This window comes from Ochotona curzoniae, unplaced genomic scaffold (assembly GCF_017591425.1).
Source record: "Ochotona curzoniae isolate NIBS_2020 unplaced genomic scaffold, NIBS_Ocur_1.0 contig_66, whole genome shotgun sequence".
Lineage (NCBI taxonomy): Eukaryota > Metazoa > Chordata > Mammalia > Lagomorpha > Ochotonidae > Ochotona > Ochotona curzoniae.
In genome coordinates, this window is record NW_024466512.1 from 28,419,909 (window position 1) to 28,434,676 (window position 14,768).

Sequence of the window (14,768 nt, forward strand, 5' to 3'; positions counted from 1 at the left end):
CTGTAAATTATAAAAGAATAAGTTCTATTGAATTTTAATAGTGGAGTTTATCTTATAAACAAAGAATTTGGAATGATCATTAAAAACCCTTTCTTCACAGTGCTTTTCAGTGAATGAAGAGGTCAGCTGAGACTAATGAGACAAGCTTAATTCTTCATTTGCTATAATGCTGGAATAGAAGTATCTTGGGAAGTCCCAGCTATTGGCAACACCACAGCCTGGTATTACCAGTCAAAGAAAAGCCTGACATTACTAATACTTACAAATAGCAATGACCAAAAACACAGAATAAGGCAGATAGAGCATTTCTTGATGCTATATAATTCAAAATCTCTAGAAGTAACTGAATTAAAATTTTAGCATCGTAAATTATCTGACTTACTGAATGAGCTCTAAGGACAGCAATTATCTTTGAGAGGGCCATGTTCCAAAGTTCATCAGTGTATGCCCTGGTTACTAATCCTTGAGTTACGTGTAAAATGTGATCTTCCACCACAAAGAACCTAAAAAGAGTAATTACCAACACAGCAGGTGGTTAAAAAAATTATTCCCAGAATTTAACATAAAACTAACCATAATGTCCATATTAGATACATACCCTACAATTTGGGTGAAGTATCTTCTATAGCCATCAACTGTTTCGTGCTTTAAATGAAAGATAAAAATCAATTTAAACCAATAAACAGCAAAACATAAAAGTTCCAAGTCACTATAACTTTATTAACAAATATTGAGAGCTGACTCTATGGCACATATTTTTGGGTATCGAGGATATATTTGGAAATAATAAAAGGTCCTTAGCTTTATGAAATATAAATTCAAAAGGAGATAGATAAGACACAAGTTACAGGCTTGTCCTCTACAATCCAGTCTCAATAAAGCCCAGGAAGGGCCCCTCCCATCCACTTCTCTTGTTTCTTCTCTCTCTCTCTCTGGGTAACAACAGTGATTATTAGCAGGCAGTGGGAAAAAGGGTAATGTACTGTCCTATAATTTTCTATCTTTACATATTTTCAAAATGATGAAATATTACTATAAATATATAAGTTATTTGTAATGATTTATTTATTTGGAAGGTGAGGAGAGGGAGATCTTTCACATGCTTGTTCACTCTCCAAATGATGGTAATGACCAGGGCTAGGCCAGGTTGAAGGCAGATACCAAGAGCTTTATTCTGATTGCCCTCATGGGTGCAAGTGCCCAAGTTTTTGAGCCATCCTCTGCTGCTTTCCCAAGCAGGTTAGCAGGCAGCTGGATTGAAAGTAGAGCAGATGGGACCCAAATTCAATACCTATTTGGGATGCCTGCTTTACCTGTTACATTATAATTCTATATCTGGGGGGATTTATTAATACTTCTTAGCTTTAAAAATATTTTACCAAATGTTTTATATTTCTTAGTAATTGCTTTATAATATGGTATGTTAAAAAATCTTCAGTGTTTCAGGTGAACTTAAAAAGAATTTGCTTCTACAACTGTTCAAAGAAGATTCTGTAAATCAAATCTTTCAAACATGTTCTTTCGTACTCACATTCTCAGTCTATAAGACACTAAGACATACCTAAAAAGCTACTAAGCTTGTGGATTTTTCTACTTCTAATAGTTGTAGCAACTTTCCTTCAAATATTTTAATTTCATCAAATGCTTGCAGGTTTAGAATTACCATTTTTAATTCAAAGGCACAAATATTTCCTTTTTTCTAGATTTTTTTAACCTCTACACAAGAAAGTATACACTCAGCTTCTACTCCTGTGCTGGTTACTCTAGAAATCAATTATTCATCTTTAAATAATCAACATATATAACTAATTAGTGTTTATTCTGGACAATTTAGATATTGTAGCTTAATGTCTCTAATTTCCATTGCCGTTTGATGTTTATGCTACTGTAACATATATACATACATATGCATATACATATATACTTTTTTCTTATTGCTTAGTTTTTACTTCATAGTCATAACTTTAAGTCTGTAATCTGGCTGGATTTGGAGGGGAACAGGGAAAACTCCAGGGAGAAAAGACTACAGGGTAGTGACAGCAGATGGGATAGAGGGGTGCTATCCTTAATCCTGCTGTTAAGAGGAAACACAAGTCAGATGCATGGGAGTTTACAATTGGCAATACTAATCTCTTTGCTTGCCATTTCAGACCCATAGTTTTCCACAGTTCAACCACTTGTTCCTTTTTTACTCTGCCAAAGGAACACATACTTGCCACCCAACTATTCAACCTTGGCAGTCCACATGAAAAACTAGAAACCATTTGTGTTGGGTACAGCTTTTGCCGTGAGTAAGACCCCAGAACCTCTATGCTTCAGGGTGAAGTGATCATCATACAATTTCCTTCTGCACATGGTCTTGCCATTAGTGCTGTCATGGGTGTGAAGTCACCACGCTGGCACATAAATCCTGGAGTAATCCAGTGAAAGCACGAACCCTCATCACCAATCGGTCTCTCCACGCTCAGAGCATGGACGTCTTCTGCTCTCTCTGGAACTTTGAACGGTGATGCTGAAGAAAGCGGGCTGTCCATGGCGGCAGCATGTGGCTCTGAGCAACAAGGGTGTCTGCAGAGCGCTGCCACGTTGTACAGTTCATAAATTGTACTATTCTTTACAGTCTATATAATAATACACATATTTGTACTTCCTTTGCTATCCATTTTTCTCATGTCTCATTGTTCCCTTTATCGTTTCCTTAGTAAGAGAGTCTTGGTGGCAAATGCTGGTCTTAGAAAATGTCCATCTTTGGCTTTGCTTTACTGGATTTTGGATCAATAATTTTTTCTCAGTACTGAAGATTTTTTGCTGTTTTATTAGGAAAATGTCTTTGTGTAGATGTTCTGTTTGTCTTTTAAAAGACTTACTTCTTTTTATTTTAAGGGCAGATTAATAGAGAGGAGAGACAGAAGATTTTCAATCTGCTGGTTCACTCATCAAATGGCAGCATCAGCCAGAGCTGAGTCAATTAGAAGCCAGAAGCCAAAAGGCAAGAGTTTTTCCTAGGTCTCCCATGTGGATGCAGGGTCCCAGGGACTCGGGCCGACCTGCACTGCTTTCACAGGTCACAAACTGGCAGCTGGATGGGAAGTGAAGCAGCCAGGACACGAACCAACACGCAAATGGAATGTTGGCACTTGCAGGTAGAGGATTGGCCAGTTGGACCATTGTGCCAGCCCCGGTATTTTGTTTTTAAAGGCAAGTTTATTGAGGCATATTTTATACACAGTAATTTTTTTAGATATAGAGGTTTTTCTACATGTAAAGTTCAGGGAGTTGTGGCAGGTATGTAGACAGTTACGTAATCACCCCCAAAATTAAGATGTGGAACATTTCCCTATGCAAGTTCTCTTGTGCCCCTCTGTAATGAATCACTCTGCCCAACCCCCAGCCCTTACCCACCACTGACCCATTCTGTCCTTTAGTTTTTTTCTTTTTGAAAATATCAAATAACAGATCATATTGTACATAACGTCACTATATCTCAATTTTTTCAACTAAAATAGTGTTTTTGAGATTTATCATATAATTGCATATAACAATTTATTTGTAGTGCTAATTAGCATTTAATTATGTAGATTATAATAATTTATTTATTTTATTTTTAGTTCTATTTATTTTAGATGTACTGTAATTTATTCAGTAATTAACAGATATTCAGGATTATCTCCGGTTTCTGAAATTTATGAAAAAATTACTATAAACCTTCACATATGAACCCAAATGCAGAGACACAGTTTCATTCTCAGAAGCAGTACTTAAAAGCACTACAATTGAGTTATGTATGTTTAGCATTATAACAAACTGCCAAACCATTTTCAAAGCAGCAATATAATTTTTATACCTAATCACCCAAATATGAAAGCCCTAGTTCCTCTACATCCTTTACATCACTTTCATTGTCTTTTAAAAAAATTTTTAGTCATTCTAAGAACTATGTAGTAGTATTTCATTATAGTTTTGGTGAAAAATTATTCTAAACATCTTGTCACGTCTCTCTTATCCCTAAATTTTAGCTATTGTGTTACACAAATTCTTTCTAGATTTTGGACACATGTTCCTTCTTGCACATGAGCTTTTTCAAACATTTTCTCCACTATGTATCTTGTGTTTTCATTTTCTTGAAAATGGCTTTTGAAGAGCAAAAGTTTTAAATTGTAACAATCAACTCAGTAAGTTTTTCTTTCTTTTATGGTTCATGCTTTATGTATCTCACATAGAAAAATAATGCTGACTCAAATTACAACTATCTTATCCTCTTTTTTCTTTCCTGAAAGTTTTGTAATTTTGATTTTATTTGTAGGTTTACAAGCCATTTCTTGAACTGTTAGATAATATAAGTTATCATTAATTTTTTGTATATGGATCATTTAATTCTCTGTGGGTAGAAGACAGACTTTGTATAAATTCAAGTCTTGTGTATTTGATAGCAGCTGTTCTATGGCCCAGAATATGACCTGTTATGGTTAATGTTCACAGAAATTTGAAAAGCAAATGTTGCTTTTTTGGCCAGAGTATTCAATAAATGCCACTAAGAAAACAAAAAGACACTTAGATGCTGGCTGATAATGTTGCTTGAATCTTTTTCTATAACATTCCACAATTCCATTATGAGGTTCCTGAGAATGTACTTCATTTTACTTATACTTTGGTTTTTTTCTGTAGATTTCTATTTCTTATCTGCCCTAAAAATTTTTAGTAATACGACATTAACTCATAATTTCCCTTCAATAGTTCTCCTGAGGTAAATGCTACATTAACTGCCCCATTAAACCAATGTGAATTTCTGCATTCATTGAGCTTTTCCTGGCTCATGGTTTGTTATATATTCAGATATATTCAGACATAACTTTCATAATACAATTCATTCTTTTTCATACGCAGTTGCTATAAGTTTCAACAAACATATCTTCTCATGTAGGTTTTACTAGGGTCAAGTTTCTCATCCACTTAGTTTTTGGCCTGACTACTTTCTTGCCAAATCTTCAGTATGTCTCATGAAGACACTGAACAGTTGGTTCACTGCTGCACTCTTGGCGCCTACACCAATGATTAGAAATGGCAGATAATAAATAGTTACAGTTGAACAGCGACACAAGATCTGAAGAAATTAAAGTAACACAGAAGGTGAATAACAAAACCAATCCACAAACTTAACATAACTTACCATACTTGACTGCGGCTGCAACACTAGTCTTGCTTGTTTCTTTCTTTGTTTTCGGTAATAATTTTCAAACGTTTCCTCATCACCCTAGACAATGAGAAGTACACACACTCACAGATATACACATATTTGTACCGCTAAAACAGATACTTCATTACCTCCAAGAGTCTGTTTAAATTCTTTATCTGGATTATAAATGCTGAATGGCACTTCACATTGAGGGTCAAGAAGAACTTGTTAGCATTATAGTACAAAGATTAGGAAGAATAAAAAGTTCAAATGATTTCATATTTACCCAACTTATCACATAAGCTTTACGCATTTTTGACTGATCAAACTATGGCTATCAGCAGTGAAGGAGATTAGTCATGAACATGTTGCAAAAGGTGTGCATGACCTGTAGTTTTCTTCCATCTCCTACTTCATCTCTTGCCACTCCTTAACTGTTAGTATATTCAATACACTAGTCTCTCTTCATTTCCCAGTTTTTGTGTAAAGCTTTCTATGAAATATGCTTCCCAGTTTCCTTTCCCCATATGATTTTTACTTAACTTCAGTGACTCACCATAGGCGTGACTTCTCTAGCTTTAGAAGGCTTATTGTTATTACCCAATCAACCTGTACGTTCCTGTTATAACACTTATTTATCACATTGTGCCATAGTTTCCTGTCACCCATGTGGGAGACCTAAGAGCTCGTGTGAATTTTGTTAGCTAGCACGTACTAAACTTGGGGAGTATGGGGACTTGTTTCTTAGAATACAGAATACTCAATAAATGAATCCCAAAATCTGTTTGATGAATACATAATACAATTAATACAATATGAGGAGTCAGCCTTAAGAGTTTTAAATGATATAACAAGAGTTTCCAAGGAGACTTGGATTGGAAATTCTAGGGAAATAACGGATCCTGTTTTGTTTGTTGTTGTTTGTTTTGTTTTGTTTTAATAAAAGGGGCATGCCTAGAAACTCTAGTCTATATTCACAATAGTAGCTCTTTTCTAAATGTTGGCACTTTATTCAAATCCCCTTAAAACCCTTTTATGTTTTTTGTTTTAAAGATTTATTTATTTTATTTGAAAGAGTTACAAAGGTGATGGGGGAGGGAATGATGGAAAAAGAGAGAGAGGAAGAGATGGAAAGAGTGAGAGCTTCCATCCTTTGGTTTATGTCCCAGATAGCTACCAATGGCCAGAGCTGGGTCAGTCTGAAGCTTGGCGTCAGGAGCTTCTTTCGGGTTTCCTACAACGGTGCAGGAACCCAAGGCCTTGGGCAATTTGCTGCTGCCTTCCCAGACACCAGGAGGCAGCTGGGTTGGAAGTGAAGCCACTGGGACTTGAACTGGGATCCTGGTGTTTGCAAGGGGAGGATTCGCCAATTGACCCATTGCACTGGGCCCACTTAGCACAAATTTTTGAAGACTCTTGTACATACACATATTAACATATAAATATAAAACACACTTACCAAAACAGAATAAATGTGTAAACATCGGTAAACAGGGGAAAAATCAACAAGATCTTGAACAGTTAAGACCTGAAAAAAAAAAACTTTTTTTTTTAACTTACAAATCAAACTATTAGTCAACTCTTTATTTTATTTAAAAAATTATTTTTGATCTTTTTACTGGTCAATTCTTGGAATGTAAGTTAAAGAAAGCAATTCATGGACTTTGTCTTGCAACATTTATTCAGTTTCTTCACAGAAAGCACATGATATAACACATGCCCTTTTTAATATCATATTACCATTTATTCAGTAGTTTATTCTTTAAATGTTTAATATCCTAGTTATTTTAAATGAAGAAAAACTGTATAAGGGCACTTCCAAAAGTTCATTGAAACTACAATTTAAATATAAATTTATTTTTGTACAGAAATTTTTAAAATCTAGGGTCTACAAAGAGTTCATGGAAAATATATATTTTTAAGAAGTATGCATAAATTACTGGCATATTACATCTTTAATATATTTAGTGATTATTAGAAAACTGCTAAGAGTAACTAGAGATATCCTACTTTTTCTCTGGTAAAAATTAATATGGATTTATGATTTAGCCATAGACAAAGTTTCTCCCACAAGGTAGTAAGTTAAAACACTGTCAGACCCACTCTAGGGGCTACTACCAGAGAAAGAACATAGCCACTTGAAACTATGATGTCCATAAAGTTGCATCCTGAATTTTGGAACCTTATAATGTAAAAAACCCTTACAACTAATGAGTATAGTAGTTAAAAATTCTCAAACTTGAGAAAGACATAAGTGAACTCAAAATACTTTCCAAACGCTATTAGGGAAAATGATAAAAAATAAAACGTGCTAACAGTATAATGCAGTTGACTAAAACAAAGATACAGCAAATTTCCTGTTATGAAATGGAATGTGGGTGTATGGTTGTGCTGAAACTACTAGCAGTTAGATGTGCAATACACACTAGGAAAAATTAGGAAAGAAGACTAGATGGCGCATTTTCACAATTTTTACCTTCAAGGAAGAAGAGAATACAGAGATCCTCTAAATATTAGGAAAGAATTCAGTGTATTAACCAAGACACATGAGCTATGTCAACATTATCTTTCTAATACTGTTCACCTGTCTGTACTCAGGACAACCGCACACACCCACTGCATATGTACACATGCCTATGGATTTATAAATACATACATGTATGTCAGTGTGTATAGTCTATTCCCATATACAAAACAAAAATGTACCTGTGGAACACTAAGCTGTTGCCCAAGTCACACGGTTCTAAAAAAAAGTTCTTAGGTTAGAAGTTTAGCACAGGGCCTAAGATGCTACAGGGTTGTCCACATCTCGTATCAGAGTGCCTGGGTTAGATTCCTGGCTCTGCCCCCCAATTCATCTTCTTTTATCATTTTTTTTAAGATCTATTTATTTTTATTAAAAAGGCACAATTAGAGAGAAGGAGACACAAAAGGATCTTCTGTTCACTGATTCAGTTCCCAAGTGGCCGCAACGAACAGAGCTGAGCCAATCTAAAGACAGGAGCCAGGAGCTTCTTCCAGGTCTCCAGTGTGGGTGCAACGGCCATCCTCAGCTGCTTTCCCAGGCCACAGACACGGAATTGAACAGGAAGTGGAGAAGCCAGGAAATGAACTGGTGCCCATATGGGATTCTGGTGGTTGCAAGGCGAGGATTCAGACACTGAGCCATTGTGCCGGGCCCATTAGCTTCCTTCTAATGCATACCTGCAGGCAGCAGGTATGGACTGAGTCCCCAAATCCCAGTTCATCCCTCGCTCAGCTCTGGCTGTGGCAGGCATTTGAGGAGTGAGTCAGTGGATGGAAGCTTGCTCTCGCCATCTGTCTCTCTTGCTATTTCTGCCTCTCAAATTTCTTTTAAAAACTCAAGAAAATTTTCAAATTTACCACAGATAAATCTTTTTATGGAGGATTTACTTACTTATTTGAAAGGCAGCATTACAGAGAAAGAAGGAGATACAGAGACAAAGAAGAGAGAGAGAAATTTTCCATCTACTGATTCACACTCCAAAGGCTGCAACAGCTAGGGCAATACCAGGCCAAAGGTCTCCCATGCGGGTGGAAGAGGCCCAAGCACTGGGCTCATCTTACTCTGCTTTCCCAGACACTTTAGCAGGGAACTGGACCAGAAGTGGAGGAGCTAGGACTTGAACAGGTACCCACATGGGATGCTAGTGTCACATGTGACAAAAACCTACAACAGCACAATGCCAGCTCCCCTACTACAGTAATTCTGACTGATCACTGGAAAAATGCATACTTTTATGAATTATAGTAGAACATCTAGGTTCAACTATTCATAGCTTATACTTACAACCTGTAATAGTCCTCTGTCAGTTTTGTTTTCCTGTCAATTATGTAGTCTAACATTTCAGAAGACTCAATTGCTATAAATTCATTATAATATAGGTTTACTTTGTACATGACAAGACAAACAAATGTATGCTATGATCCAAAAGAAAAAAGTACACCCAAGAACAGACAAAGAAACCCCCTTACCTCCTCTTCATTCTCATCTTCATCCTCAAGTACATGTTTCAATGTAATTTCATTCCTTTCTCCTAGAATTCTTTCATGATTGATATAGACATTCTTTCCAAATTTCACATTACTTTGCTTCTGCAGAGCAACACTGAAGGTCTTCTGGTGCTGTGCCTATTACAAAGGGAGAAAAAAGTCAGACTATTTCTACTTCTATTATAGTCAAAATTAGTTAAAATGTATGGTCACTGCATATTCTCATGGATTTCTGTATCTAGGAACTATCATGATATCACCCTGTTCATTCACTCTTCCTTTATGAATAGTCTTTAAGCATTTATCAACTTTATTCTGAAAGACTAAGAATTAACTTTTGGCTTTGTTGTCTTCTCTCCTGTATTTTTTTTAAAATATATTTTTATTTTGAATTTTGAATTACAAAATTGTGGGACAATTTAATATAGTCTGTGCTCATTTTATTCCTTCTAGTTCCCTAAATTTCCTTGTTTTTGGCTTTTTGAAATTCATTTAGATTACTGAGTTCAGCCTTTATTTCTTAAATTACAAATTTAAGGTTATAAATCTCCCTTTAAACATAATTTGTACTCAGCCGACAAATTTTGATTGTCCTACTTTTTACAATCCCATTCAATATATTTTCTGTTTTCAATTCATAGGTTATTTAAAATGTTATTCTTCATTTCTAAAAGTGCAAGGATTTTTAATTACTTGTTACTGGCTTCTGGAGTAATTCCAATGTAGTCAGAGGATACACTGCTGCTTCAGTTCTTTCAAATTTACCAGTATTTTCCATATGGACAAGAACTTAATTTTGGTAGGTGTTCTTGAAAAAAATGTACATTGTGCAATTTATAGGATGCACTTTTTCATATGTGTCAGTTAAGTCATGGTTGTTAATCATATTACTAAAGGATCTATTTCCTTAATGGTTTATGTATTTATTTATCTTTGTCTGCTGGCCCTACTAGTTACTATAAGGAACAAACCCTCACTTGTATATCAGTACATGGTAGAGTACATAAAAGAGTTATATATAGAGAGAAAGACAGAGAGAGATTGTCCACCTGCTGGTTTGCTCCCCAAACAGCCACATTAGCCAGAGCTGGGCTGGTCTAAGGCTCAGCTCCAGGAGCTTCCTCTGGGTCTCTCCATGGGTGCAGAGGCCCAAGGACTTGCCCTCTGCTGCTCTCCCAGGTACATTAGCAGGTGGAACACAAGTGGAACAGCCACAGCTCCAACTGGCATGCATATGGGATGACAGTGCCACAGGTGCTGGCTTTACCAGTTATACCACAGTACTGGCCCCCAGCACATTTTTTTTTCACTGTGACTTTTAACCTAATAGACAAACAATGCAAGGAAACTATCAGTCAGCCAATTGGGTCAGTTACCATTTATTTCATAAGAAAAAAAACCTAAAATTGAATTAATGCTATAAAGGCATAGTAACATTAATCACATTATAAAAACCAATTCATTTAAATTTACAAAATGATAAGACAGCAAGAACACATGACAGCATAGCCATATTTACACCATGTTAATGGCAGAAAAAATGACCCCAAGGGATGTCTTCAACAGAAAGGCAATGTAGTAAGCTTGGCATAAGTTCTGCTTTGTAGCTTCTGTTCATTATAGCAAAGTTTTTCAGTCTACCAAATACTTAATTGAGATGAATAAAAATAATATCAAAAGTAAAATTGAGGGCCCAGCACGGAGGCACAGTGGTTAAGGTCCTCGCCTTGCACGCCCGGGATCCCATATGGGCGCTGGTTCTATCCCAGCAGCCCCGCTTCCGTTCCAGCTCCCTGCCTGTGGCCCGGGAAAGCAGTCGAGGATGGCCCAAAGCTTTGGGACCCTGCACCCACATGGGAGACCAGGAAGAGGCTCCTGGCTTTAGATCGGCATAGCATCGGCCGTTGCGCTCACTTGGGGAGTGAATCATCAGATGGAAGATCTTCCTCTCTGTCTCTCCTCTCTGTATATCCACCTTTCCAATAAAAAAATGATAAAAATAAATCTTTAAAAAAAAAAAAAGTAAATCGAAGGGCCAGCATTGTGGCACAGAAAGTTTAGCTACTGCTTGTAACATCATCATTCTGCAGAGGCAGCAGTATTAGTATAGGTTGCTCCACTTCCAACCTAGCTCCCTGCTAATGTACCTGCGAAAGCAGAAGATGACTCAAGGTCCTGGGCCTTGCATTACCCATGTGCAACTTCAAGTCTTGGCCACTCCATTTCCAATCTAGCTTCCCATGAGTGCGGCCAGGAATGCAGGGGATGAGAGCCAAAGTACTTGGACCCCTGTCACCCATGTGAGAAACTCTTTTGGAGTTCCAGGCTCTTGCCTCATGCCGACCCAGCCAGGTTTGTTGTGACCGTTTGAGGAGTGAACAGCAGATCTCTCTCTCTCTCCTTCTCTCTGTCTTTCTCGCCTTCTGTCTCTCCTTCTCTATGATGGTCTGAATTTAAAATATTTACATAAATAAACATTTTTAAAAGAGTCACCTATTTTTATTTGAAAGGCAGAGTTACAGAAGGAGACAGATCAAGAACTCCCATCTACTGGCTCACTTCCCAAATGTCCACAAGGGCCAGGGCTGGGCTAGGCCAAAGCCAGGAGAATTTCTTCTGACTCTCCCATGTGAGTGCTGGGGCCTAAGCACATGGGGTCTCTTCCACTGCCTCCCCAGGCATATCCGGAGGAAAACAGATCAAAGTGGAACAACTGGGTCCTGAAACTGCGCCGATAAGGAGGCAGGCAGCACTTTTACAGATTATGTCACAACACTGGCCCCATACAAATATTTTAAAAATGATTTGAAAATCAGATTCTCTAATGATCATGTGTATTAGCAACTAAAAATTAATTTTGAAAAAATGTATACCACAAGTCTTTTATCATTAGAGTACAGCTCCAATTTTATTAGCATAAATCATATGTGTTAATTTTCAAAATCAGTACATCTTCAAATAGTAAGCTACTGAACAAAAGCAAATTAAGAAAGAGTAACCAAACACCAGAGATCATCTATGAATCTATTTATTTGAGATATATTAAAGAGGTAAATCCACAGAGATATAACAAGAAGAGTTCCCCAAGATGGAGGACTGGGGATCTTAACAGCATGGCTTCTTTGTGGGATGATGAAAATGTTCTGGAACTAACAGAAATGATGATTGTCATGCTTGGAGTGGCAAGATTGGCAGCAATCCATAACTGTTGAACTATCAAAACCACTTGAGCAAGAATCTCGGAGCATGCCCCACTTCAGGGACCTGGGATGAATGGGAGATTGGGTGGGGCTTCTCCCTTAATATCCCCCTTTACCTCAGATACAAGAAGGAAACAATGTGGAAATAACAGTCTTACCCACTTTCCTGTAGCCCTTGAACCTTTTTACCCTAATTAACTATGTAAAGAATGTAAAAATAAATTTTAAAAAATGTATGTTATGACAAAAAAAAAAAGAAATGATGGTTGTCTAACATTTACTAATTACAGGTAAATTACTTATTTTAAAATGCTTTTGTTATCTGAATTTCATCTCAGAGAAAAAGAAAAACAGTAATAGTATACTACTATGCAAAGCTAATTAAAAGATGTAACAGAAAAATCTTATTAATAGTAATCCTTTAAAAAAATCAAAATAGGAAGTATAACTCATATACTTATTACTGGTTTCCTGTGATACATTTCTTTAACAAAATATTAACAGGTGTATTTCTTTAATTAAATTTTTAAAATGCAGTATGTAATACTTGAGGTAGAGGTTGGGCTGGAAATCATGCTGAGCATGGCTTCATTTATTAATGTTGGAATTATTAGAACTCTTAAGAGCTAACTCTTGGAAATTGCAGTTAAAATATAATCATTTCTAAAAAGTTTCATTATTGAAAATTTCAAATATGAGCAAAATAAACAAGTTAATACAGTGAATTCCCAGTTACCATTACTTACCTTCAACAACTACTATCTTTGCTTTCTTGTTTCATCTACACATTTATTTATCTACTCACTCTACACGCAACCAAATTACTCTCTTATTTTCTTTGAGTAAGATTCATATATGAGCGTACTTTAAAAAGTTCAGAGAAAATGCCTGTCATGGAAAAAACTGCATGGATTTCAAAATTCTTTGCACTTAAATAAACTTAGCTTTCGAAGAATCATCTTAATTTATTTCTTGAATGATCTACTTATTTATCTGAAAGGCAGAGTGACAAAGAGAGACAAGGACAGACAGATCTTCTATTCACTGGCTCATTCTCCAAATGGCCGCAACAGTCAGGAGTCTGCAAGCCCTTTGGGGTCTCCTGTGCGGATGACAGAACCCCAAGTACTCAGGTCATCAGCCACTGCTTTCTCAGCTGCATTGGCAACAGCCAGCACTCCAAAACAGGATGCTTGTGTCATAAGCAGCAGCTTAGCTGCTGGCCACAGCACTGACCTTACCCAATAGACCTATCTAATGATAATTTTCCATGAACACTTTGAAGTTCCTTCTGCAGTGAGATATATAGATCTCACGTATTTTGTAAAAAAAAAAAAAATCATACATTTCCAACTTCTGAGAAAATGCACTTTTGTCCTTTCCCAGGCAATCTCCCGTCAACTACAGTTTTACCTGGATTGTGTTTCCTCTCTTCATCTTAAATTAGCTTTTCCTGCTTTAGAATTATATTTAGAATTATATTTATATTAACAAAGGTCACAATTCATGCCATTTTGTGTTAAATTTTTGTGGCTCAATATATCTGTGATATTTATTTGTGTAGCTGCATTATCAGTAATGTGTTCTTTTGTGCTGCTAAGTAGTATTCCATTGCAAGAATATATTATAATTAGTATTTCCATTCTCCCTCTGATCACATTGAGGTGTCACTAATTCAGTGTCACCTAAACAAACTCTATAAACATTAAGAGGCTATATTTTCATTTTTTTATTGATAAAACCTGGAAGTAGAACTGCTGACTCTAAATGTATTACTTTTATAATACTCAAACATTTTCCTATTGTTTGCCTACTTGTTTCTGAACTTAGGATATTTTTTTCAAGATTTATTTATTTTTATTGGAAAGGCAGATATACAAAGAGGAGGAGAGACAGAGAGGAAGATCTTCCATCTGTTGATTCACTCCCCAAGTGACCGCAATGGCTGGAACTGAGACAATCCGAAGCCAGGAGCCTCTTCTGGGTCTCTCACAGGGGTACAGGGTCCCAAGGCTTTGGGCCGTCCTCAACTGCTTTCCCAGGCTACAAGCAGGGAACGGAAAGGAAGTGGAGCAGACAAGATATGAACCAAACCGGCGCTGAGATGGGATCTTGGTGCATGCAAGGTGAGAACTTCAGCCACTAGGCTACTGTGCTTGCCCCAATACTTCAATTACTTCTAAAGATGGAACAATTTAGAACATTAGCACAAAAGGGCTCCCTACCTCACTCTGTGTCTACCACTTTTTAGCTAATTTTAGAACCGTTCTGGCTAACAACAAAGGGTAATATAACTTTGCACATATGGAGAAGACTGCTGAGAGTTTGGTTGGTGAGTAACTAAAGATAAGTTATACTGACTTAATTAAAGAAGGAACAAC

At 36.7% G+C, this 14,768-nt stretch overlaps 1 protein-coding gene across 6 annotated transcripts in view; it reads right to left on the minus strand.

The window, feature by feature from the left end:
• The window catches only part of EXOC6 (exocyst complex component 6), a 138,720-nt gene that overhangs the window by 81,163 nt on the left and 42,789 nt on the right, over window positions 1-14,768 (minus strand). For 5 of the 6 annotated variants that reach the window (XM_040992455.1, XM_040992450.1, XM_040992452.1 and 2 more), the window contains exons 7-11: window positions 9,170-9,325; window positions 6,633-6,701; window positions 5,168-5,251; window positions 599-645; window positions 383-503 (exon numbers count right to left, since the gene is read on the minus strand). In XM_040992455.1, coding sequence (XP_040848389.1) covers window positions 383-503; window positions 599-645; window positions 5,168-5,251; window positions 6,633-6,701; window positions 9,170-9,325 — 477 coding nt within the window. The remainder of the gene's footprint in view (window positions 1-382; window positions 504-598; window positions 646-5,167; window positions 5,252-6,632; window positions 6,702-9,169; window positions 9,326-14,768) is intronic. The other variant, XM_040992454.1, reaches the window with a different exon arrangement.